The 27,278-nt window shown below is 39.0% G+C and overlaps 1 protein-coding gene and 1 pseudogene across 1 annotated transcript; one reads left to right on the forward strand and one right to left on the reverse strand.

Moving 5' to 3' along the window:
• Nucleotides 1–8,944: 8,944 nt before the first annotated feature.
• LOC140228254 (uncharacterized) lies at nucleotides 8,945–10,795 on the reverse strand. The gene has a single exon (XM_072308483.1). The coding sequence runs from the start codon at nucleotides 10,793–10,795 to the stop codon at nucleotides 8,945–8,947; it is 1,851 nt and encodes a 616-aa protein (XP_072164584.1).
• A 3,934-nt stretch (nucleotides 10,796–14,729) lies between these two features.
• LOC140228900 (A disintegrin and metalloproteinase with thrombospondin motifs 3-like) lies at nucleotides 14,730–27,026 on the forward strand (annotated as a pseudogene).
• The last annotated feature ends 252 nt before the right edge of the window (nucleotides 27,027–27,278 follow it).

Consider the following 27,278-nt stretch of genomic DNA (forward strand, 5'->3'; position numbering starts at 1 on the left):
TACACGATCAGACTGGTCTTAAAGTCTTAAGTAAAACTGGGTCTTAAGACCAGTCGTACGACCGGACACCGCACACTATACGACCGAACCTTACGAGTAGGCTTACGACTGTAAAGCGCGCGCAGTGCGCACTGCGTGCGCTTGCATTTTACTGCATTGTGAATGGCAGAAAGCCTACGACCGGTCGTAGAAATTCAACATGTCAAACCTCTACGACTGGCGCTAAGACCCAGTCGTACGACTAGAAAATGGCAAGACTATGACGTCACACTTCTAGTCTTAAGGTCTTAAGACCGGTGAATCGGAGCAAAATCGTGTAGTGTGCGGCGGGCTTAAGTGTCCAGTCGAAGATGGAAGAGTGGCACAGTCCTATTAAAATTTTCTTACTCCATTCTCCATGAAGCCTTCCTCTTGTTGGGAATTCTTCCTCTCTACAACCATGATATCGATTCTCTCTTGTCTTTTAGTCTTCCCTTATTAGTTTCGTCGTCCCAGTCTCGTTTGATGTTCATTCGCGTGTGTATGTGTATCTGTTTGTAGCTCTGTCTTCTTAGTGGGCTTTTTTTTCTGACATTTTTCCCAACATTTTTTCCTCTTTTTGCATCAGTCTATTTTTTTCTATTTGACATTCTGTTCCTGAGGGGCCCACATTCTACAAGCCTTGTCTTTTTAGTGGGTCCCTAAATTTTTCGATGTTTTGTCAAAATTAGCCGAACTTCACAATTTCATTACTTCCTTCATTCTTTTCAAATTTTGATCAATCTTCGCTATTGTGTTTGTAAGATTTTACTCTTTCTTATTAGACTAACTTCAAACAGAACATAAATTTCTCATCAACTTTTTTTCTAAAAGATCGAATTAAATTCTTCGTGGATCATCCCATGGTCCTCGTTTCTGACAGTGAAGACAGTCTTTACTGATTTGATGTATAACTCTCCATATAAACACTTTCCCCTATAAATGTTTATTACGTTTGCCGGATGTCCTCTTTTGTGTAAGACTCAAAAATGGAAGAAAGAAAAAACTGCGTGTGTATAGAAAAATCAAGGTATGAAAAAACAGCAACATTTTAAATACCACCACACAATTTGGTAGACTAGACTAATTAAATGCTTACACGCACTTCCATGAATGCGTGAAGGAAAGCTGCGTTCGTATAACCATCGTGCACGGTGGCTGGAGTGAGTGGACCCCGTGGGGCGAGTGCTCCTTTAGCTGCGGCCTCGGAGTACAGATCAGGACCAGGCGATGCAATAACCCAAAGTGAGTAATTTTAAACGTAGTTACATTTTACTTTCAGTGCTTTCTAAGGCAGAAGTGTGTATGTCAGGGAGTATAATATTATGCAGTGAGTTTGTGGATGGTCAGTGCTTAAAACCCTGTATTTAGCGATTTGTAACTGTAATATCGTCATGCCCTTATCATTTCTCTCTTTTTCTACTCATTTTACTTTTTCTCCTTATTTTCATTATGAATGCATATATATAATTATGTGTGTATATATATATATTTATCATGGGCGTAAATCCCGGGGGGATGGGGGGATATATCCCCCCCCCCCCCTGAAATGGAGGAGGGGGGATGGCCTGTACAATCATTCCCCCCCCCCTGAATTTTGAGGGGAAAATGGAGGAAGCAGAAATGTGATTGTATCAATTTTGGCATATTGCATGACGTTTGTACTCCGGCCTTCAGACAGGTAACAGAGCTGAACAGTATTCTATCTTGTAGGAAAATGTATAATTTTCTCAAGCGCTCGCTCGCTTCGCTCGCTCGCGAAGAAAGTAACATCGACATACACTGTAAGGTATGGCTCAGGCGTTGACAACGTCAAATAGTATAGGTCTACATGTAAACATGCTATGACGCGAGTAACTGGGGACCATCTGCAAAATATGTACGAAAACATACAAACAAACAATAACAACAACTTTATCGCCATAATTGAATCCCCTCCATTTCCTGAATCATTCCTGAGAAACGACAGTGACTGATGACTCAGTCAGGATACATCTATGGGCATACCAAGGGAAGATCAGGGATGTCGAATCTATGGGGGGCAAAGGGGCGTTTGCCCCGCCCCAAAGGAAGTGTTTAGACAGACAAATCTGCTATGCCATTCTCCTGATGTTGCTGCCAGTAATTACCAGCAGTTGCGCCTGATGCGGCCCCCCTTAATTTCCAAAGCGAAAAAGTATAGCTACAAACGGCAGTTTGTAAAATGTCAAAATTTTCAAGCTCGCTCGCTCCGCTCGCTCGCATTTAATCGCTATGCCATTCTCCTGATGTTGCTGCCAGCGATTGTGAGCAGGTGCGCCCCCTTAATTTCCAAAGCGAAAAATATAGCTACAAACGGCAGTTTGGGGACTGTAAAATGTCAAATTTTTGAAGCTCGCTCGCTTCGCTCGCTCGCATTTAATTATTATTCCATTCTCCTGATGTTGCTGCCAGTAATTGCCAGCAGTTTTCGCCCGGTGCGCCCCCTTAATTTCCAAAGCGAAAAATATAGCTACAAACGGCAGTTTTTGGACTGTCAAATGTCAACATTTTGAAGCTCGCTCGCATTTAATCATTATGCCATTCTCCTGATGTTGCTGCCAGTAATTGCCAACAGTTTTTGCCCGGTGCGCCCCCTTAATTTCCAAAGCGAAAAAATACAGCCACAAACGACAGTTTTTGGGACTGGAAAATGTCAAAATTTTCAAGCTCATTCGCTTCGCTCGCTCGCATTTAATCATTATGCCATTCTCCTGATGTTGCTGCCAGTAATTGCCAGCAGTTTTCGCCCGGTGCGCCCCCCCCCCCCCCTTAATTTCCAAAGCGAAAAAATACTAGTACAGCCACAAAGGACATGTGGGACTGTAAAATATCAAAAATTTCAAGCTCACTCGCTTCGCTCGCTCGCATTTAATCGTTATGCCATTCTGATGTTGCTGCCCGATTGCCGGCAGTTGCGCCCGGTGTGCCCCCATAATTTCCAAAGCGAAAAAATACAGCCACAAACGGCAGTCTTTGGACTGTAAAATGTCAAAATTTTCAAGCTCGCTCGTCCCGCTCGCTCGCATTTAACTGCTATGCCATTCTCCTGATGTTGCTGCCAGTAATTACCAGCAGTTGCGCCTGATGCGGCCCCCCTTAATTTCCAAAGCGAAAAAGTATAGCTACAAACGGCAGTTTTTAGACTGTAAAATGTCAAAATTTTCATGCTCGCTCGCTCCGCTCGCTCGCATTTAATCGCTATGCCATTCTCCTGATGTTGCTGCCAGTAATTACCAGCAGTTGCGCCTGATGCGGCCCCCCTTAATTTCCAAAGCGAAAAAGTATAGCTACAAACGGCAGTTTTTAGACTGTAAAATGTTAAAATTTTCATGCTCGCTCGCTCCGCTCGCTCGCATTTAATCGCTATGCCATTCTCCTGATGTTGCTGCCGGTAATTACCAGCAGTTGCGCCTGATGCGGCCCCCCTTAATTTCCAAAGCGAAAAAGTATAGCAACAAACGGCAGTTTTTAGACTGTAAAACATCAAAATTTTCAAGCTCACTCGCTTCGCTCGCTCGCATTTAATCGTTATGCCATTCTGATGTTGCTGCCCGATTGCCGGCAGTTGCGCCCGGTGTGCCCCCATAATTTCCAAAGCGAAAAAATACAGCCACAAACGGCAGTCTTTGGACTGTAAAATGTCAAAATTTTCAAGCTCGCTCGCCCCGCTCGCTCGCATTTAACTGCTATGCCATTCTCCTGATGTTGCTGCCAGTAATTACCAGCAGTTGCGCCTGGTGTGCCCCCCTTAATTTCCAAAGCGAAGAATATAGCTACAAACGGCAGTTTTTGGACTGAAAAATGTCAAAATTTTCAACGCAAAGAGATTTCACCGTAGGAGGGGGAAACCCCCCTACCATACCCTCCCCCCTCGCTTGATTCGTTCCCTCACATAACCGCTCCTCCTAAGATCAAATCCTGTCTACGCCGATGATAGGCCCCATTATTTAGTAGACCTTCACAGTGATGTCGCACAGCAAGAGCTGAAATACGACGATTTTGTCATTCAATAATGTATTGTGAATATTTCATTTTCTTATTGTTTTTTTAAAGAAAAGAAAACAAAATTTTCACCACAAGTGAGCACCAGATCGCTGAATTTCAGGTCTGAAAATGCAAAATCTTCCTCGTGTGGGAGAGGGGTACCCCCCCCCCCATACACACCCTTCCCCCGTTCGGTCGTTCCGCTTCCTCTTACAGATATTTCCAAAAAAAAAAAAATGTTTTCACACTTTTAAGGTCTGATTTTCCGCCGAAAGTCGTCTGACAAGCAAAAAAAAAAAAAAAAAAAAGCAATAAGAACAAAAAGTCTTTATGTTGTTCATGCAAAAGAGTGGGGCATCCGATCCCTGTAAAGTGTGTGTGTGTGTGGGGGGGGGGGGGCACAAAGCTTCCCCCCCCCAAAAAAAAAAAGGCTGCGCCGGTCCGGTTATGGGCTTGTAATCGTGGTGATGGTGACCATTCCCCCCCCCCCCCCACTCCTCAGTATGGATTTACGCCGTTGATATATATATATATATATATATATATATATATATATATATATATATATGAGTGTGTGTGTGTGTGTGTGTGTGTGTATGTGTGTGGTGTGTGTGTGTGTGCGTGTGTGTTGACCCTTATTTTGCTGCAATGCTGCCTGAGAGTCACGACCTTTCGGAGTTTCTATTTCATGTTTGCATATAGACATTTAAACCTCTACATGTATTTGATAAATCTTTCATGAAGGCAAGTAAACACACACACACACACACACACACACACACTAACACACACTAACACACACTAACACAAATACGAGTGCAAGGAAGCAAACTATTACTGAATGGCCAGCGATTCAATGGCATTCAAGCTGTTGTTTAATCATACAGAGCAGTGACAGCATGCAGGTATACATTCTAATAAATGCGATATTTTCTTTGTACCTTATAAGAACAAGTGTTGGCATTCCTGTTTGGAATTCATTTGTTGAATCCATGGAAGAACAGCAAGCAGTCATCATGTTACATGTCATCCTGTTACATGCTAAAGAACAGCTGGAGCAGATAAGGGATACTATCTAGGCATACTAGCTCGATTGGTTTGTGTTCACATAACAGTAATCCAAACCAACAACTTTATAGGAAGGAAAAAAAGAGTCGATGAAGGGGACGAAGGAACTGTCTGTAGAATGAATAACGAAACCTCATGTGGTACATGACTATAACATTATTATCTCAATGTTATTATGTTATTAATATTATGAGATTATCAGATCACATGCCATGCAACAATCATTACAATACAAATACACAGTTTACATCGTTATCATGAAAGCATCTATTTTCCAACCAATGTGAACACGAAGCAAAATAGTTTAGTTTTCTTTACTCTGGTATGACGTTATATCATGTATGTATAGCAATTCACACGAGACTGAATAAGGCTCATACTAATATAACATTTGACGGATGGATAAATGAATTGATGCACAATGGAGTCATTTGCCCAGGAGCACTTACAAATGAGTAGGCCCTATATTATAGGTAACATTATCCTAGCAGTTATACCACTTCAACAATCACAAATAAAATCACGTATTCCTAACTAGTACCAGTCCTTGCGGGAAACATTTCAGGTAACAAAATATCTTTGTTTTGATTATATGATACAGTGTAATTCTCAGCCTAAATTATACCCTATAGCGGAGTATGAAGACAAAACAAGATTTTTTTTTCTTCAACTGAGTATCAAAATCTAGGTAACAACTTAAGTAGTATATGGCTCAATACTTTTTTTTTTTTGCATTGAAGCTTGCAAAATACGAAAAGACTACTAAGGAATGTCATTCGAAAAGAAATATGTGAAAAAGAACGAAAAAGAGATGGAAAGTAGATTATTTTGTTTGTATCATCTCCAGTGTGAAAACATTACCAAAATACATGTCGATTCTTTTCTGATATGGCTTTCTACCTCATGAGCGGCCTAGATTTTACTGCAGAAATTACGTTTCACTTCAGTTGAAGAACCTGAATACAATTAACTTCCTTCGTTTCAGTTACGAAAATTATACATACGCTAACTTTTCGGGTACTTTGAAATGATTTAATGTTTGATCTTATACAGTGTATCTTAACGTTAAAGGCAAAGTCGAAAGCGAAATCACGGCTCATAGACCTATTATAAAATGGGGTTTAAGAATCTCTGCAATTTGATTGGTCAATTATTGTCATGCATTGATTTTTACTGATCCACACTGTGCCATGCGTCCGGTAAAATCCGAGCGCATGGCTCAAGTCTTGTATAGTGTAGTAGGTGTATTTCATGAATTTACGGGCCCATTTCATAACACAAATGATGCACAGGCCGATTTCATGGATCAGTGAGAATTGGATGCTCTCGTTTTACAGTCTAAAACTCACTCACTGCGCTCGTGGGTTTAAACAGTTCCAATGTTAAACTCGCGCATCCAATTCTCACCGATCCACTCTGACTGTATCATTTGTAAACAAGGCCTACTCTATATTATACATGTGATCGTGAGCTTTGAATCAGTCACGTATCAGCTGCCTGGCAAATAGAACAGCAACCTAATAATCTCATGACTACATCATTAAAATGATGGACAAAACGCAAGAGAACGGTGAAATGAACGAAAGGTAACTACAAAACGAAAATTACAACAAAAAAAAATCTACAACTGGGAGTTTTTGTTATGACTGGCAGCGTGTACATGACTAGAAAAAAAATGCATCATGATAAGACAGTAAATTGCGGGGACAAGACATTTAATGAAACTCTGCAATGAGATACTGAAACTGGTTGGTAAAAGTCGCCTTAGACTTAGGTTATAATTTCCTTCTGGCTAGTTGTATAAACACCACTAAGTATATCACAAGCGAATGAGCTTTCTTCCAAGTCAAGTCTCTTCAGTTAATGCCATATTTCATAATTCGCATTCACAACTCATAACGGCATAACAACAGACATACCTCTGGCAGAAAATCTGACCTAGTAATAGATCATACGTTAACAATTGGCATATTCACTGAATTTATGAAATGTTACTGTGGAACTTATCAATGTGTGACTTTAGTATGTCATATGCCGTCAGTAAACGTGTAACATATACGCTGCAAAAATTATATATACAAGTAACTTAACTATATAGCCTCAAGGATCCTACACCCTTTGAATTATCATCGCCTAAGTCGGAGGTCATTTTAAGTCCTCTTCTTTTTATATTCTTCTATTGGTTTTAATCCCTCCCAAGTCGAATCTTCTCTAAGGCGAAGCTATTTCTTTAGTCCAAATAGATTCGACTTAGGCAAGGTTGACTATTGGGTGCACGTCACATAGGTCTTGTGAGACTCTTATGGGTTTTGTCGGTCTCTTGGGCTTTGTTTACGTAGTGTCGGTCTCGTGAGCTTTTTTTTTTTTTTTTGCGTAGTGTCGGTCTCGTTAGCCTTCTTTCTTTTTTTTTTTTTCGTAGTATCGAATCCATGGGCTTCATTTGCCTAGTATCGAACTCATGAGCTGTATGACTCTTTGGCTGTATTTCACGTAGGATGTATGACTCATGGACCTATTTTCAGTATCGGTCTCTTGGGATGACCCCAACTATCATACCTATACATGTAATAATTGGTTGCTTTACAGTCACTTCATCTGAAGAACAAAACTGTCATCGGCGTGATTTCATAAGACACAGTAGAACACTGCTTGTAATCGACAATAAAATCAACTTTAAATTGTAAATTTACATGTTCTCTGGCGTGGCCACAATTTAGATCATGCCAAACGGAACGGGAACCTTAATCTCTCCTGAATTATTATTGGATTGATCGATTAATTGAAAGTGAACCGCGCGAAGAAGAAAGTGTATCTCTGATATTATTAAAAGGTTATCGTTGTAACACACTAGTATTTTCACTCATAGTGGATACGCCTTGTGGAATATGTTTTACTGTAACACGATGCATATCAAAGAGAAACACTTAACGATTGGGAGGTTTTCCTTGGAACGGAATCGTCTACATGACTGGAATGCCTATACAGTAAACGGCAGTGACATTCTGTCTTTGAAACACAACTCGAAATATTTTGTACAAGTTCCGCTGGCTTTTTGTACAAACATCACTCGTGGAATGGAGGGCGCTATTCAACGTAGTTCCAGCGGGTGTTGACTGTACTCCTTGTCTTGTCATACTTTTTTGTTTTGTTTGTTTGGTGTTTTTTTTTTTTATTGGTTTAGTTTCACTTTCTGCATCTTATTTCCAAGTAATACATAATATGCACAAAAATAAGATACAAATCAATATACGAATTGTTAATTTCGTAACAAGACTGTCTCTTATAAAGAACATAATACACTGCAGAAACTATTACAGGAGACAGACATTGCAAGCAGAGCTTTGGAGGGATGAGGCCCCAACATACATTTAAATTACTATATATTACATTATCATACTATATGTATCAAAGATATGATGCTTGAAAATTTATTTACTTTGTTAGAAAAAATAATGAAATAAAGTTTAAAAAAAAATAACAATAATCCAAATATGGAGAGTCTATACTCGGGCGGATGCTGAGTGACACTTTGGCCCGAATTCACGAAGGTGCATGGTATACAAGTAGACTGAAAACACGTAACGTTGATAGATCATGACTACTGGAATTGTCAAGCATCGTATCATTATGAGGTATACTTGTGCCTCCCGACATACTTATGATAGGAACATTATTGATGTATGCATATTCCTGTAAGTAGACGTGGCAGTCGTAAATCTGTAACAATATAAAACTTCATTTACATTGCATGCAAATTACCAAGAAAATACCTTATAAAGATAATTTTTTCCTTTTTTTCCTAACTTCAAACAGCAGCACAAAAAACGTCGGTGGCAATAGCTACATTTCCAAATCATATCCCATCAAATAATATGTAGAGTCTATCGGTAGTGCAGAAAGCTATCTCACCACTCTCAAACTCTTGTAGGTAGTACCATCTTCTTTCTGGTTTTTGTATTTTGAAATTCGTGACGATGTTGCACACGTACTCCAAATTTCTCGTGTATTGATCGATACTGACGAGACCCTCCTCGTGCTTCAACCAGGCTACAATGACCGAATCATCTCGACACACAGCTGGGCAGGGACGTATACCCTCCTTCATCAAGACATTCTCCTTCTTCCCCTTACCATCAAGGCAAACGACAGCTAAATAGTCTTTTAATATCACTTTCCCAGTGTAGTGAAAAGAGAATAATTGCAGGGGTGTATACCCATCACACATTATTTCCCTGACTACCCTACCACCCTGTGGGCTAGATACCTGAATCTTTTTGGGTTTGATATAACTCACGTAGATATTGTTATCTTTATCCACAGTGAGACCACCATGACCTCCTTCATCATCACTCATCGTCTCGAACGTGACGTCGAGCTTCTCCCACTGTGGAGTGTATAGTGACATCTTGTTGTCAGTTTCACGTACAACACTGCGACCATCAGATAGGAATCCAAACTGACGGATGCGGACATCCTTAAGCACGGTCTGCTGTAACTCGCCATCAGGGGAGTAGAGATGGATTCCGCCGCCAAGGTACAACCCCACTGCCATCTTACCGTCTGGCGCCCGAGTGATACAATCCATGCCGTCTTTTATAGGGAGCTCTACGTCTGCTTTGACTTCCCATGTGTAACCGTCTAGCTCTCCAAGACAAAGTTCATTGACTTTTACATCCTTACGGAATGAAATCTTCTGAGCTCGTTTTGACACACTTCTCGGTGATTGGTCGTCAGGGTCATCTCGATCCAGAAAGCTCTTCAAGTTCTCGCATAGCTTGTCGTGTGCAAACACGGCGTCTTTCTCTAGCGGTACCTTCATACCATAAGTTACCAGCTCTTCCATTGCGTTTATGTGACGAATTATTTGGTGACTCTCCTCATCCATGGTTTGTAATTTATTCGTGAATTTTTCAGACCATTGTTTCGCTTGGCTTTTCAGGGCCTCTCTTCTGGCTGACAGTAGCTGCATGCATTCCTCGTAAGCCTTGTCGATGTCATTGTTGAGCTTTCTCATCATGTTTAATATTTCATTTCGTTGTGTCTCTATGCAATCGATATGATTTTCAAAAGTTGTTTTCTTTGATTTTGCCCTTTCTTGTAACTCCTTGATATTTGTCATTAGTTTTTCCTCATGGATGGCTGCATGTTCCAGCTTGTGACCCTCTTGCAGATGCTCCAGCATCCCACACTTACAACAAATATACTCCTGACACCCGGTACAGAAAGACTCTTTATCATCATTAGGGTGTTTCTTACACTTTTGTCGTCTCTTAAGAGGAACTTTTCCTTCGAGTACCTCCTTAATGGGCACCAATTCGTGGTTGGACAACGGTTTCCACGTACCATGGCCTTTCTCACACGATTTGCACATATATTTCCCACAGTCCTGACAGAAGGATACAGCTGGCGGTTTTTCGTCCATCTCACAAACTGTGCATGTCGGATTCTTGGTTTTCACTTCATCCACGAGAGAATTCAGTGGTACGTTTGTTTGTAACCTCCTCACATCTTCACTTGGTAGGGGCGTTTCTTTCCTGCATACAGGGCAGGTTATAGTTTGTTCCTTTTGTCGAGTTTGAATGATGCGTTCCACACAGTCAATGCAGAAAGTGTGAGAACATGCCAGTAATTTAGGTTGGTTAAAGAGTGTCAGGCAGATAGGACACTCCAAATTCTGGCTGCTGATTTGATGAAATGTTGCCATGGTGATTGTTTGTCTATGAAAAGAGAAACGCATAGCATTAAATAGAACAAGCAAAATCTATAGCGTGGTTATTTACCAGACAGAAACTGGAGGGTCAATGCCAGGCATGCTCTGGCATTCTTTGCATTTTGAGGCACAAGTTAACATCGATACGCGTGTGACTACCGTTTACCATAAAAACCCCAAGAAATATGTTTCATTTCCCGGCTTAACAATGCTGATTTATCTGGTGAGCCTGTCATAGGATGAGTTTTCTCCATCGGAAACAATCTGGCTTGAAGGATACACTGAATTAGTATCACGTCCATTAAATAAAACAATATTTTCTAATGCCACAATTCAAATTAAAATATATATGTTGTTCAATCATTGAAACCGAAGACTTCAACTAGATATGATGGATTAATTATGAAGATTCAACAGCATTTTTTTTTTCAATTGCATCTCCTTTCAAATATCTAATATGCCTTTACTGTGTTGGATATGCCCGAACTTGACACCAATTAAATGTCTGAATGACAACAAATTGTATGTGTACAAGGTCATGATTTATCCATGTCAAATATCTAATGTGGAATTCCCCAGGGTCTATACTTCTCCCTTACTGTTTTTGATAATGTAAACGATATAATAAATTCATCTTCGAATCTTTGCTTCATGTTTGCGGATGATGTCACTGCTCCTTACAAGACCCATCATAACATTATTAGGATAAAACATTCAGAAGTGGCAAAAAAATCATATTGATTTGAATGCAATAGATCGTTTATGATTATTGGTAAGACAAGTTTCATAAATTTTCAAACAACACGCTGCAATGTTAATCTACAGATTGATTAGTGGTATAAAGATTGATGGCTTATTATTTTCCAAAATGGATCATGCAAGTTTTTAGGAGTAACTATACTGGTAATCATCTAAACTGCATTATACTATACATGAATAACTAATACATCTTCCCAGTTAGCCAAAAGAATAGGAATATTGTATACGATAAAACACTTTTTGTCCAAAAAAAAAATATAAAAAAACACCAAGTGCTTTAAAAATTCTTCTGTGTAATGCCTGCGTATCATACTCGAATCTATCATGAGAATATTGAGGGATTTTCCCAATATGAACAGTATTTTCTTTTATACAAAAGAAGGGTGCAACAATTTCTACAAATTCCTCCCCATAACACCTACTGATCCTTTATTTCACGAATTAAATGTTTTCATATTAGATATCAATGTTTTTCAAACAACAACATCAATGTTCTCATATCAAACATCTACCCACAATCGTATTTATTTGAATAACATATAAAAGTCCTATCGGTTCTCAAATCCTCAAGACATTCTGGACCGGATGCATGGAATGCTCCATAAGAAATAAAAAAAAAAAAAAAATCTTTATAAAATCCTCGTTTTTTTCTTCATAAAGCTTCTTAAAGAAAATTAAAGGAAATGATGATACATATCTTTTTTTTTAATATATATAATCAAACCCATGAAAAGCATATTGTAATATAGTGCAGTATTGACAACTACAACAGAAACGCACGATTTATGTTTAAAATTCGTGAATTTTTAAGCAATTCAACATCAGTTGTTTAATATTTAAGTTGGTAATACAACCAGCTAGGCAATTCGCGAATCTTCCCCACGACCCTCACTTGCACCTTCTCCCTTGTTTTGTGTGTGAATACTTTACTAGAGCTCAGTCTTTTAGTCGGTTGTTTTGTCATGAGGAAAGGGCTTTCATCTTACCAATTTATGGTAAACTCCTTAGAAATTGATTTATTTCCGAAGGAATATCTTTATTGAGATAGAATTATGATGACAGGCTATGGCATTTTTTAAATTGTCTGGCATACTTAACTATACGCTTAATATGGGGTTAATTATGTTAAACAAAATCAGTTAAATCATAACAGAGGTACTCACCAAACGAACAAGGGAGAATAAGCCAGTTCGGAGTTCCACTTTGCACATGAGCATAAACGAGGTCATTGTACCAACAGGCATGTTGATTTTTAAAATTCAGCGGGATAAGCATCTGTGATGTAATGATTATTCACGTAATCCTTATAAATGCTGCTTGCCAGCACATCCACCTGACAGCAAAAGTTGTACTTGGCAATATCAATAAAAAGAGATTGTCACTACATTCAATGCAAAACAATGAAATGGATGCTTTCCCAGGTGATAATTGGCGGATCATTCTGCTCATCTGGTCTACGCAAGTTTTTTTTCTTTGTTTGAACAGGACTGATGAATCCCATGAATATATTGTTACGTAAAGCTTATGATTATGTCGCTCTGAAAACGAGTGAAGTGCCCCTAACGGACTGAGAAGAAAGAAAGGCCATTTGTACCAATGCGCCCATGAGCTAACTCCGAACTGGCTTATTGATTCTAAAGCATAACAGGGATCTTGCATTTGTAAAAACTCCCTGTCTGGCACAAGCAACATGCGTGTGTGTGGATAGATCGTTTCGTATGCTTACCAAATATGCTGCGTACTTCCGGGGTTAGTTTTGCTGGTTTCTGTCTGGCTCCGAAGTAGTGCCTACATTTAGGCATGAGATCGCAACGTGTATAGTCTGTTCAGCCTGTAGGAAGTTGCGAGTATAGATGAGATTGAAAAAGGTCTTACTTTTAAGACCCGGGCAGAGTAACAAGACTTAGTTTAAGAGGAAAAGAGAGATGGCGTAGCACTCACAAAATGGCTATTCGAGCAACTATGGAAGGGCTGTCTGTATTGTGACCTTTTCACCGTGACCCATTTAGAGTTATGGAAGTGGGTTTTCCCCACATTTCGAATACTGTGCGCCTATCTCAAAATCACAGCGCATAATGTAATATCGCCTCCAATGGCAAAAGCCCCCCCCCCCCCCCGCCCATATCAATTTGGGGAATTTGCAGGAACGATCTGCACAAAAGTTGTTATGCAAGAGGATTTCATGAATGAGAATCAGAGCAAAATAAAACATCATTTCTTTTTAATCATCTTTGTTTGACTGTTAGCATGCCATGTAAAGTGGCGAAGATGCACTCTGTTCAAAACGTCACTTCAAAATAATGATATAAAATTTTGCCTATATTGCTCGAGTAGTGCTCCTATAATTTATCCTGATTCACACATGCGAACTTTTTTCTGTCAGTTTCCGTGAAGATTTTTTTTTTTCCTGGAAGACTTGCTTAAAATTTCATTTTTATTTTATGTCATGAACATGAGTCAGAGAGAAAAAAAAAAATGACTCTTTAACGGGAAAGAAAACAATTGGCCCTTCATGGAGCAAACGGAGAGATAACGTCATGAAGAAGAAAAAAAACAAACAAACAAACAAACCATCGTTTAGAATACCCCTCGAGTTTTCGATCATCACAACTAGTGCCAGTGACATCAATATTGTTTGACAAATTGATAAGTGTTTTCTCTTTTGATAAATCAGATTTCGAATGACTGTGTTTGTTTTGATGAAGCATACATGAATTGTTTACAGAGTAGGGTGCCTACATTCATAAAGTAAACTACAAACTAAAGTAGAACGCATGAGTTTAGAACGAACCAGTGTTTAGTGCCAAGGAAATGACTATGACATTGCAACGCAAGGAGTTGAATAACAAGAAAACTGACAAAATATAATGAACATGAATATTAATATGCTAGATAAACTGGATCTATAAACACTGTACAATGGTACGAAATTGTTGGGTCAATAATTGTGGGGCTAGAAAAGTAATAATAACGTTCAGCAAAGTCAGCAGACACCCAATGAAAGCGTTGATTTGTGCAGGGTTCTATAATTTCATAAAACGATGTCATGGGTCTTTCTGTCATTACACAAGCACAAATGCCTATCCTTAAAATGTTAAACATTAGGGCCTACCGGCATGTTTAGAGTGACACAGGTCACGTATACGTGTGTGAATACACCGGGTAGGGAATGTGGAGTAAGAGCGTTATTTTCTTTCATATTGATGCGTGAAGTCAGTGTCAAATTCAACTTGTAAGACAAACTCAAGCCGCTGTCACACAGGCGAAACTCCCTGAGCTTTAAAGAGGAAATCCAGACCAAATATAAGTTAGTCTGATAAAAAAGAGTAAAATTTTACGAGTTCAACGGTAAAAATTTGACTGAAATCGGATGAAACATAAGGAATTTATGAAGTTTTGAAGTTTTGATAACTTCTCCAAAACAGTTCTTGTACAGTGGGTATGAATATGCAAATGAGTGAGCTAACCATGTCATACCTTCACAATTTTCCATTGATCGTGTACAAAAAAAGAATGACGAAAATGCAATGTTTCTGTCATTGAAGTCTGAATAACTTCAGAATAGTAATCAGTTATAGATATATGAGGATTTTATCCTAGGGCATAATTGCGTTTGAATGAAAAACTGGAAATTTCCAAATTTTATGTACAAACTATAGGCCTATGGTAAGTTGTGAGGGAATGACACGTTCACTTTTCCATTTGCATATTCATAGTGACTGTTCAAGAACCGTTTTCCCCCCAAATAGCAAAAATTCAAAATGTCATAACTTCCCTATTTTCATCCGATTTCGATCAAATTTATACTGTTGAGCTCGTAATATTTTACTCTTTCTTATCGGACTAACAGTGAACTGGATTTCCCCTTTAAGTTCTCAAAGTTAAGTTCTTCCAGTGTGACCGCGGCTATTGTGTGCTTTAAAAAAAGAAACAAAAAAGAAATAAAGATGGATGTTAAAAAAAGATACTCTCTGGGTCGCGCTCAATTTTTAATTCCTTATCTGTCCAACGATTTTCTTTTCTTACTCATATCGATTTAACAGCTAGCGCCACGTGCAAGTTATCCTGCATTTCGGAAAGCTCGGGAGAAGTCTACGTGTCCGACAGTTATGTCATCGACGGAACGCCTGTTTCTCACGACTACCCAGAGTACATTTGCGTCAACGGTGAAGTGGTGGTGAGATTTTTTGATTTTCAGTTGTTTTCATTTCATTGGGAACACAATATAGAGCCAAAGCGGGGGGGGGGGAGGTTCTAAATAAACGTATTGTGAAGAAATAAACTAGAAGCCTGGGACACGACACGTCATGAAATTATTTGTTGTATCATAAATAACTTTATTCTTTCATTTGTCATCCTAGCCAAGTACTGTATAGTATGACTGTGAGTTTGACCTAATGTGAATATTTGAAGATCCTTGCGCGTCATGTCTATTCTGCCACTCAATTTTGACATTATTCTGATAACGTAAACCAGGCAACAGATATTACTTTTGATAATGTCGTTTCTATCAATCATATTTTCGGCAGACACAATGTTGTTGCTGGTGTAAGATCAAAATATTAATATTCAGGTTGATAAATATTAACGGGAATTTTATGCTTCAATCGTATGAGGAAACTCTATCGTGTTTATTGCTGGGTTAAGGATAGCTTTCTACCTATATATTTTTGTTGTTGTTGTTTTCTTTGTTTCTCACACTTCCTGTCCTACTCTTACCTCCAGAATATCGGATGCGATGTGCAGCTTGGTTCCACCAAGATGTGGGACAACTGCGGCGTGTGCGACGGGCGCAACGCCACGTGTTACGACGTCGTCAACAACATCGCCGATAAAAAGCCGAAACAGAAAAGTTAGTGCGTAAAGGAAATGGAATTATACCTTACTCTTTTCCTATATGAACATATTTTTATTTACCTTAAGCCGATTACTCAAGAGAGGGAAAATAGTGATTGTTTTTGGGCTTTTTGTCAGTTCTTCGTTTCCTGTCCTCCGTAAACTTAAATACATCTTTATCTTTAAAAGATAAAAACTTTAAACAACCTTGCAGAACTTATTCTGTGGTGGCAGTATAGAATTAGAGCTGTTCAATATTTGCCCTTACCGGGCCACGAAACAGGGCCCAATATACGATAGATGCAAAGTTACTAGCAAAACTAAATGTAAGGCCCCCAAAACACCGAATAACTGAGCCATTTTCTCTAGAACAAGAAGTAAAACACCTTGATTGCCGTGTGTGTAGGTAAATACGTAGATGCATTGCGAGACAGGTGTTGCCCCACAAGCCCAAAAAATTAACTCAGCATTATTATAGTGTAAAAATCGCAATTTTTCGTCATTAAAATTGATTTGATGAACATGTTGAGCCATATCATAGTATAATATTATCATGTGACCTGCTCATATTGAGAAACGTTTTCCTTCATTTTATCCTTCGCTGAGCACAAACTCTCCAACATCTTGTCTTTTTGCTACCTTCTTGGTCTCTCATTATTTTGGGAGTACAACAAACTCCCAATTACCTTAAACATAACGTTTTGCGGGTAGCTTCCGTCGTACTGTTTCCTTTTCTACAGCAACCCCGTTTTTTCATGCCTTTCATACGTGTTTCAATCTGTGACCATCTGTTTGTATTTGTCGTTCTCACAAATTTTCAACTGCCATGGCATCCATCATTCTGCAGAATACAAGAAACTGATGACCCTGTCTCCGGGGATGTGGAACCTGCAGGTCACCAAGCTTGTGCCTTCCTCGCACTTTCTCGGTAAAAACGAACAAACAAACAAATAAATAAACAAACAAACAAACGGAAAACAAACTACAAAACCACTAGCAATACAAAAAAAATCAAGCCATGTTGAAAAAGAAAAAAAAAAAAACCCAGAGAATTTTCATCAGTGTCTATCAGTCTTCTTCCAGAGTGTGAACTCTCCTATCATAATCTGCAAAGTAAATTATCCGTATAAAAATATAGTTAGATTATGATAGACACATATTTCATTGCTACATGGTCACGTATACTATGAGTATATCATAGACTTCGAAAAAGAAGATATGTTTGCCAATAATTATATGTTTGCGGTGCAAAGGAATGAGAGGGAGTACCCCACACGCGAGCATAAAGTTTGTAGCAAGCACGCCCATAAATCAATATGATTCATTACCAAATGGGGCATTTCAATTTCAATTTATTCGGCAACTGTATGATACAACATAAAAAATTACACATTATAAAAGACATAACATTCAAAGGCCGGGACCCCTTGTAAGCAACTAGTGCTTGTTATGGGGCCCCTTTGCAGCAATTAAAAAATCAATAACAAAAATGCAATTAAGCATATATTAAGTATATCAAAATTTCTGTCATAAGTAGTAAATTAAAAAATACAGAATTACGTTACAATATACACATAGACATACGCAAGCATACACTCAGTAAAAATGCAATGCAAGAGATTGGTAAGAGGGTGAAGAAACGAAGATAAAGAAAGAAGAAAAAGTACAGCTGTTGAAGTCTACTCAGTCAAGGATGATAGTTTTTTAAATGTAATAGTTTGAATAGGGTTCTGAAACGAGTAAGTGTAGTACTGGATTTAAGATCAGAAGAAATAAAATTCCATTCATGCGCCCCTGTGAATCGAATAGAATGAGACCTTGTTGTTAAGCGACAACTTGGAACTCGAAGATTACCTTTAAACGGGTTGAGTATGCATGGAATGACGAATTGGTTCTAAACATGCTTTGAAAAATGGAAGGGAGTATCCCTTTATGATACTTAAGCATGAATACCAGTACATTAAGTTGCACAAGTTCAAATATAGGAATAATTTTATTTTTAATGAAAAGAGGTAAACTCGGACTTCGAAAATCACTTTTTGTTACAAGCCGTACCGCACGTTTTTGTAATCTGAACAGTTTGTCAATATGAACTTTGTATATTTGCATGTGAACTAGAACTACAAATGGCAAACAAGTATATACGTGGTTACAGACAGGCATGTCAGACAGACAAACAGAAAGACACACAGGTACATTGACACACACAAACATGTGCTACGGGCAAGTTACAGCATATACTCTGATAAAGAAGCAAAAATAACGTTGTAAAGAGAAGAGCGAACAGCGAGATGCGAGTGTAGATGACGATGTGTGTGTTTGTATGAGAGATTATGACACTCGACTATTGATTCTGTTCTCTGTATAATGTTGTAATACCTTTCTCTAGACGTTTTGACGAGAGAAAGCATTTTTTTAGCAATACAGAGACATCTACAACTTTTCAGAAACCAGCATTTGATGATGTCTTGATTACCCATTATTCTCCGTAATGTTTTAAAGGGGATGGCTAGTAACTGATCAGTGGGAATGCTTGGGGATGATCGTTCCAATTCTTGTGGGATTCATTTAAGAGTACATTATATATCTATTGTTGTGTGAAAATTATTTGCTTCAGAACGGTCTCATATTCAAGTAATGTGCAGTTTAATGCCCCGTCACTATACAGGCATGCTAACCTGGAAACATTAAACTGCACATTACTTGAATATGAGACCATTCTGAAGCAAATTATTTTCACACAACAACAGATATATAATGTACTCTTAAATGAATCCCACAAGGATTGGAACAATCATCCCCCACCATTCCCACTGATTCCCCCTGATCAGTTACTAGCCATCCCCTTTAAGAAATTTCCTTCCACGGTTTTACGAGAGAATTTTTTTTTGACAATACAAACACGACAAAGACATCTACAACTTTTTAGAAAACAGCATGTGATAATATCTTGATTACCCATTTTTCGTCCATGCAGCTTTAAAGATTGAGGAGACGGGCAAGTACATTCTGAACAAGGGCAAGCAGCAGTCACACTCGCACGCATTCATCGAGTCTGGGGTCCGCTTTGTCTACAACACTGACGGCGAATATGAGATGCTTACTGCAAAGGGACCCATCCCTTTCACCCTCTTATTAATGGTAAGTATAGTGGTAGTTGCACGAATTGAAGCGAAGAGATAGGTAGATAGATAGATAGATAGATAGATAGATAGATAGATAGATAGAGATACTTAGGTAGGTAGAGAGAGAGGGGGGTAGAAAATAAAGTGTTTTGAACAAATAGAATAGAGGGAAATCCTCTCAATGATCATTATTGTTTCGCAAGTGTTTATTTTTTTTTTAGGAAAGGAACTAAGATGTACTAACACTCCGTCACACTTTCAACAGAAGTAAGATAAATCATATTTAAGAAAGGTAGCCATGATTCGTTGATTATCTATATAAGATATAAAAGAAAGTCATAGAAAGCTGAATGTATGAGTGGCGAGACTACTCATTTAACTGTGTTAACGCAGTGAATACATTATTTATCAATGTCTGTTGTCCTGATCTTTCATTCTTTTCCCCACATAGGCATTCGCCGTTAGAGACACCCGTCCAATGAATTACAGCGTCGAATACTACGAAGATTTCGGGCCCGTTATTGCGGAGGAGGCGGGGATTCAAACCGACACGCTAATAGCTGGACAGCCGGAAGAGGAACAGACCGAAGTGACACAGGCGCCCGCAGCGACGCAGGCACCAGACCCGGAGTACTCGTGGGATGATATGGGTTGGACCGACTGTAACAGGGAATGTGGTGGCGGTAAGTGAGGGCGATGTTTCACAGACTTGAGAAACTACGACCTCTACAAACGTTTGACATAGCCTTGAGGTAAAAAGTAGAATCTCTGTCGCTTCAGATGTATCCCTTAAACCTTCGCCCAAACGTTAACCTTCTATGAAATTTAGTAAGAATTCCTTTGCAGTCTCGTAATAACCTCTCTGTATAGCAACCAAGAGAAGTATAGTTGTACCAAAAAGAAGTATACTTCTGCTCATGCAGGCAGAGACTCGCAGCCATTACCTGTCAAGCAAGCAAACCACTAAAGCACCGGAATGGTACAGTGGATGCAACATTCGACATGAAGCAGGAAAGGAAATGACCACACTATCTAATACAATTCGAAGAGGAAAGAAACGTTCAAATAATTTCAGAGCCGATCAGATTTTACCAAGAGAACAATCTGGAATTGTAAATCATTTCAAAGGTTACTATGTTTTCGAGTAAACATGGTAAAGGCGGCAAGCGCAACGAACGGGTTGTTAATTAGCTCATGTTCTTCAGCCGGCATGTGACGTTGATAAGAAAATAATAAGTCCTAAAGGCGTGCTGTCACTGTGGTCTTTTTGATGACGTGAAGGGACGTTTCAGTCTGCGCTGTTAATTATTAGGGAGCTTTAGGTCTGCGACGCGGGCGGTAAGAGGAAAAAAAACACACACCTGTTTTGCACATGCGCAAGACCGCTTATCTGAATCGATCTCGCGTCGTTTGATTTTTCATGACGGTTCTGGGCCATTTTAGCGTCCGCCCAAATTCACGACGCAGAGAGCTACTTGATGCCATTTTGACGAACCACATATGGGGGCACTATTTTACTCTGTATAGGCTGCGTCTTTGCGAAATCTAAAGCTACTTTGCAACACAACCCAGGGAGAGAGGAGAACGGTTAACGCAACTGTTGTCTTAACGTCCTCATCGCAAATCTAAAGGTTGCTAATTACTGGAGGCTGATGGGGGTAATTAGGTCCTGATGTTGTAAGAGGCATTACAGAGGACGCTTAAATCTTCAATATAGGCAAGAATAGACTGTTATTAGGCCTATATTCTTCACATTGTTTGTGCGATCATTGAGTGCGTTGTTTTGGCACGTTATCATTGTCACTCTTTCGATACAGGATACTCATTTCATCGCTTTCAATGCACGCGCATCGAAGACAACCGCCGAGTGAACAACAAACGATGTGGGAAAAAGAACTACAACCCAAAAGGTGTGCGGAGAGCATGTAACGAGCATCCGTGCCCTACCCAACCTCTGATCATCACGTGAGTACGGGTCTGCTGAGAAACCGAAAACTTATACTATTGCTAACAGAGTATAAGTCTTGATTCTCAAGACGACAAGGTAAAGGAGCAGCATAAGACCTTTCTTTTACAGACTCGCGTACGGCAGTTGCAATGATTAGATGTTGTTTTGATATGAGATATGTCTACGAGTAATGAACGCTTCTTTACAATCTTCTAAAGATAGCTCAGGAAGGTGAAAGGCGTTGGCTGTATATGTGTTTTGCTGTATAATGCTGTATTTATATCCAGGGCCTATACATTAAAACATGCATGCATGCATACATACTTATATACATAATCAAATTGAATATACATACATAAAGATAACACGAAACCAGTTTTGTTTTCTAATGCATTTGGTGCCCTGTGCAGGTACGAGTGGCAAGCTACTGACTGGAGTGAGTGCAGCGCCACCTGCGGGGTTAGTGCTTCCAGGAGACGACTTGTCGCCTGCTTCCAGGTAACCCACTCTTATTCACCTCCTCCCCATTAGTCGCGTGACAAATTTTGTGGACGCTGGTATTCAGCAGAGAAATAAAACAATTACTACAAAAAAGAAGAGGACATCACGATGTGGGTTTGTCTTACTCATTATTCTGTTCTTTCTTGAAGAGTTAACCCTTGTTTGAACGCATTTTCCCGGGGTGTATTTGTGACACTTTTCTCGTCAGCACTGCCATTTCCCTTGGGTTTGAAATTTGCTTATTCTCCCAAATGTTCGTGTTCTTTTTTTTTTCTTTTCTTTTTTTTTTCAATCAAGCTCCCAGTTACATGATGTTCACTCATATCGAGTAAGACAGACGCATTATCTTCTATCATAAGTTTATAATCTTCTCTCGAAATTGACCTGAAGACTTGTTACCCATTTATGTTCTATTGAATCCCCAGTTCATCGGTGAAGAAAAAGAATTCGCAGACCCTGCGAGCTGCACAGCACCCCGCCCACCCGAGACCGAACAGTGCGGGTTACCTAAATGTTCGTCCACGTGGAAAACAGGGGCATGGTCACCGGTATGTGCCCACGATCAATTTCTCGTTTGTTCATCTGTTACTTCTGTGACCGTGTGTTTGTATGCTAGTATGTTTTTGGATGCTAAGCAGGAAAGCTTACTTTAAAGCGACCACCGTGATTATGCCGAACTGATTTTATACGCGCTCAGAACATTTATGAATGTAATAACTCTTGTTAGGAAAAAAACACCTATCCCCCTAAGCCCACTTTTACTACCGTTATTCCTATAGTCATCTTCACAGATAAAAGTTTGATTTGTTCTCAAACCTATAGAATCATTTCCATGCAACATCACGTGTCTTCGTAGAAAAAGAATGCAACAAATTGATTTGAATTATGACCTGATGGGAAGACGATTATGAGAATAATGCTTCAAGATTTTAATCCATATCATGTTTCAGTGTCCGAGTGAAACGAAAGACTCCTTACACAGAAACTGCTTAAGAAGTATATTTAAAAAAAAAGCTCGAGAAGATACCATAAGTTTTTTTTTTTGTTTTTTGTTTTTTGCTTTTGATTTTTGCTTTCTTCACTATCAATGACAGAGATATTGTATCGCATGTTTTAAAAAAAAACTTAGACAACGAACAAAGAGTTAAGGGCAAACTTTTAATGATTATTTTCAATGCGATGTTTATGTTCGTGTTCTCGTTACTATGAGGACAGTAAAAATTAGCCTACCAAGTGGGTACACTCTAAATCCATGGAGTAAAATTTTGCTAAAGTAAACTCAAGAGTGCTCAATATTGAGCAAGATTGCACATTTATCAGCGGTAAATTCGCCTTTATTGAGCAAACTCGTTCTTTTTATCCCTTTTTACTCAATATTTACATACTTTCATTTTGCTCTTCTTCGTGAGTAAGGTTTGCTCCATTATCTTACTCAACTCGGAGTAAACTGCATTTTACACTCTCGCTGTTTACACTGTACCAGGCCAGCCCAGTCGCGATATTGCTAAGTTAGGTGAAAAAAGCACGGTAACACGCGGATGACTGGTCTTTTACACTTGCGCGCGCACGTGCATGATATGCATGGCGTGTAAAGCCAGCCAAACTAGCAACTACTTCGACGCGACATCGACAGCGCAGGGACGAAGCATTATGGCGGACAGCGAAGTTGCTTTTTTGCTGCATCAATGGGGTCTTGTTGACCACATCCCCAACTTTAGAAGTAAGTATAGATTAACAGTATATTTCTTTCTAACAATGTAGTTGCTTCAAGTTATTTGATTGTATTTTATGGTACCGTTCGTGGTTCGGAAGTGGTACCTACGACTACGTTGACCTTGCCCGCGCCGCACAGCAGCTGGTTTTGCACTTCAAGCGTATGTACTCGGCGGCCGGCCCTCGGGGCTGGCTCTTCAATGGCCGGCCGGCCGGCCCAGGTTCGACCTAGTCGATAGTCACTGACACAGGTCCAATACTCATACCGGCAATGCCAATGGAGATTTTTTTATATTTTTTTTTCATTATTACTTAATTACAATTAAGTCTGACAAAAGTAGATCTAACAAGTTAGATCTAAGTGATAAGTACATGTATGTAAAGTCTGTAAGTGCAAGAACTTTCTTACTCTTACTTTTTAGTATTTAATAATTTAGATAGGGCCTTTTTAGACTTGTTAGATCTACTTTTGTCAGACTACGCCTGTAGAGTAAGACAAGTTATAGACATCTTTATAGTCTATACTATACGCCTAGTGTAGATAATTACTGTCTACTGGTTTGTTTGAAGCCTTGAGGCTTGCCTTTGATTTGTATGAGGTCTGGATGCACAGATTACAACAAATATTTTGTAACAAAGTCAAAGAGGTGGAATAATGCAGGAGAGTCTACATCGTGTTACTAGTTAGTTCAAAGGCTTCAAACTGTGTCTGTTCTGTGGAATTTGCCATTTTGAAAATGTATCTAGATTTACCTCAAGGCACATTTCCAAACTGTCAAAAATCTGCCGAACAGACACAGTTTGAAACCTTCAACTAAATACATGTAATGATGTAGAAAAAGAATATAACTCTACAATAATATTGTACTGGTAAGTTACATCCCGTATATAGTCTAGCTGTCTGCTATCTTTTCCTTCAGACTCAGTAGACTATTGTGCAACTACGATGGTGAGAATTCAAGATCTAACAGGCAAATTAACAGACAAAAAAACAAAATATCTGCAAAAACATGTTTTGTTGATGTTGTTTCTTGTTTCTTTGCAGATTGAGCAGGATTACAACAAGCTATTTGATGGAAAGGGGGACCTTCTCTTCACAAAGTGGCCAGTAGTATCATCTTGCATTCTGGACTATGGGAACAGAATTTCTCCAGGGTGGAAGGTGAAATTTGGAGTACAAGAAAAACGTGATGAGGACTTCACCAGCAAGGTGTGTAATTATTGATAGGTACCGTAAACTGAGGGGACATTTGACAGGCGGGGGACTTTGGACAGTTCAGACGACTTCACTTACATTATTGTGCTGCTTGCAATATACAAGAGAAGTGCAGTAATTCAAATATTCACACATCCCCCTTTCATAACCTACAAAAATATTTGCAAAAAAAAAAAACAACAGCCAAAAAAAAAAAAAAATGTAAGTAAAACAATTCCTGTCCAAAGTCACCCAACTGTTCCGTCCCCCAGTTCACGGTATAACACATTACATTTGATTTTAAAATGATGTGATATACACTTAATCATCCCTCATTATGTAGATGTAATAGGATTTACAGAAGTGTTTTATTCCATTGCATTCTTCAAAATGGTGTATTCAGTAAAAACAGCACCAAGGGTCTTGTGCGCTCTTTCCAACATCTGGCACCGAGGCAAGTGCTGGAATCAAGCTACTTCCAACTACTGCTGTTCGTGGCTTCTGTTGTTGCTCATCACATTAACCCTTTTTTAAATCTTTGTTATAGCCCCAACCTAAAATTGGGCACCTTCCCCAAATATAAAGCACACCACCAATTCTTCCATAAAAGAGCAGTGTGCAATGTCTGCAAATCTGCATAATAATCCAAAGTCATCACAGGCCGATCCAGGATTCTTAAAAGGGGATGGAGGGGGAGGGGGCGGGCGAAAATTTTGCCGTATTTTCATGTGATTACTATAGAAAAAAAAATAGCATAAAAAGGGGAGGGGCTGTGGTTGATTTTTTTTTTGCGTGTGATGACTAAAAATGTGTAATCAGCCAAATAAGGGGTGGCAGCGGCTTATTCGCCCCCAATCCCCCACTGGTTATAAAATAAGCCTTGAATTTGAAGAGATATAAAGCTGATATGTGAATTGAAAATATGCCAGGATTGATTTGTGGTGTGAAGACATATGTAGCCTAAAATCTTTCATATTCTAATAAAGACTTTTTGTGTACTCCACTAACAGTAGAAAAGGCAAATCTGGGTTTTCTTATGCTGTCACATCTGTTCCCGGGCAAGAAGTCATCAAAAAGGGGGGAGAGCCTCTTCCAAGAGTCATTAGAGTGTTTCATCGACTGCCAAAAGGTATGTCAAATGTTTGTAGCAAAAGCAGTATTAGTGAAGAAAATTGAAAATTTTGTGTAAGTATAGGTCACATCTCCATACAGCAAGTCAAAACATGAACACTTTGATGCTTCATCAAAAAGGAATGTGTATTGAATACAAAGTTCCAGTAACTGTTATGTGCTACTAAAATGTTTACATCTGTTTGTCTGAAAGCTTATATGTCAAAGTTATATTTCAGGTATTACTGATGTCAAGTTTTATGTAATAGGGTCCTGGCATGTGAACTTTGAATCGCTTAAGATGGTAAGAAATGTAACCATTTGAATTTTACCCGTACCAGAACTCGCTGGCCCTATTATTAAACTATATATAGGATTACTTACAAGTCCAACAGGGGAAGGAAAATGCGTAGAGTATTAATCACAAAGATTTGGGTGATGTGTTGCAAACTTTTAACCTAAAGCAATATTGACTGAAATCAATCATTTCAAAATATCACCACGGGAAACTATTGATGGTAGTCGTTTCTTTCAGATCTTTATTTTTTGATCGAAACTATTTCTTTCCAGTATAGTGGAAGAAACAGCAAACTTCGTTTTTCAAACTTTGTGAACCATAAGATAAGATATACTTTTTTTTATATCTATTATTTGCAGGAAGCTAGGAACCAGTCTCGAGGCCTACCGAAAAGACCATGGGAGGAACCAGCCTTTCGTCCTGGCTGTAGGGAAAGATGTCTGCCAGCCAATTCAGTGCTTCGTCATTCTGGAGAGCCAGTGTTTGAGAGAAAGGGCCTCGTATCTGCTGTTGACCTCTGCTATAAGATATTTCAGATCTTTGATCTGGAGTATCCAGCAGGGGCTCGAGCCATGTGTGTGATCTTGGTCACTGTGGTTTACGGGGTGGAAGCAGGTGCCAGAGAAACAGGGGCAGTAAAGGCCTTCAGAGCCTACTACCATTTTAATAAGAAGTAGACAAAATTTTCAGCTGAAGACTGGTATTAACTTCATGGTTAGGGGCAGACACCTCAGTATGTTGTAAAAAAATAATAATAATCGTGTATTCGTGGATTCCATTTCAGGTTCTTATATAGTACGGCAGCATTATACCTCTGTAATTACATGTGAATGTTGTGTTGTTTTTTTTTTTTTTAAGTTGAGTTAGGACGAGCTGAATGCTATATCTAAGTGTAATATACTCTGGTGATGTATTTCCCCAAATGGCAAATTTACTTCAAATCTGAAACAGACAAAAATATATCTTTGAGGCCTTCTGCTGGAGGTGCTTAT

The sequence above is a fragment of the Diadema setosum genome, chromosome 5, assembly GCF_964275005.1.
Source record: "Diadema setosum chromosome 5, eeDiaSeto1, whole genome shotgun sequence".
Classification (NCBI taxonomy): Eukaryota; Metazoa; Echinodermata; class Echinoidea; order Diadematoida; family Diadematidae; genus Diadema; species Diadema setosum.

Coding starts and splice junctions, on each gene's coding strand:
- LOC140228254 (XM_072308483.1), bottom strand. CDS start 10,795: ATGGCAACATTTCATCAAATCAGCAGCCAGAATTTGGAGTGTCCTATC.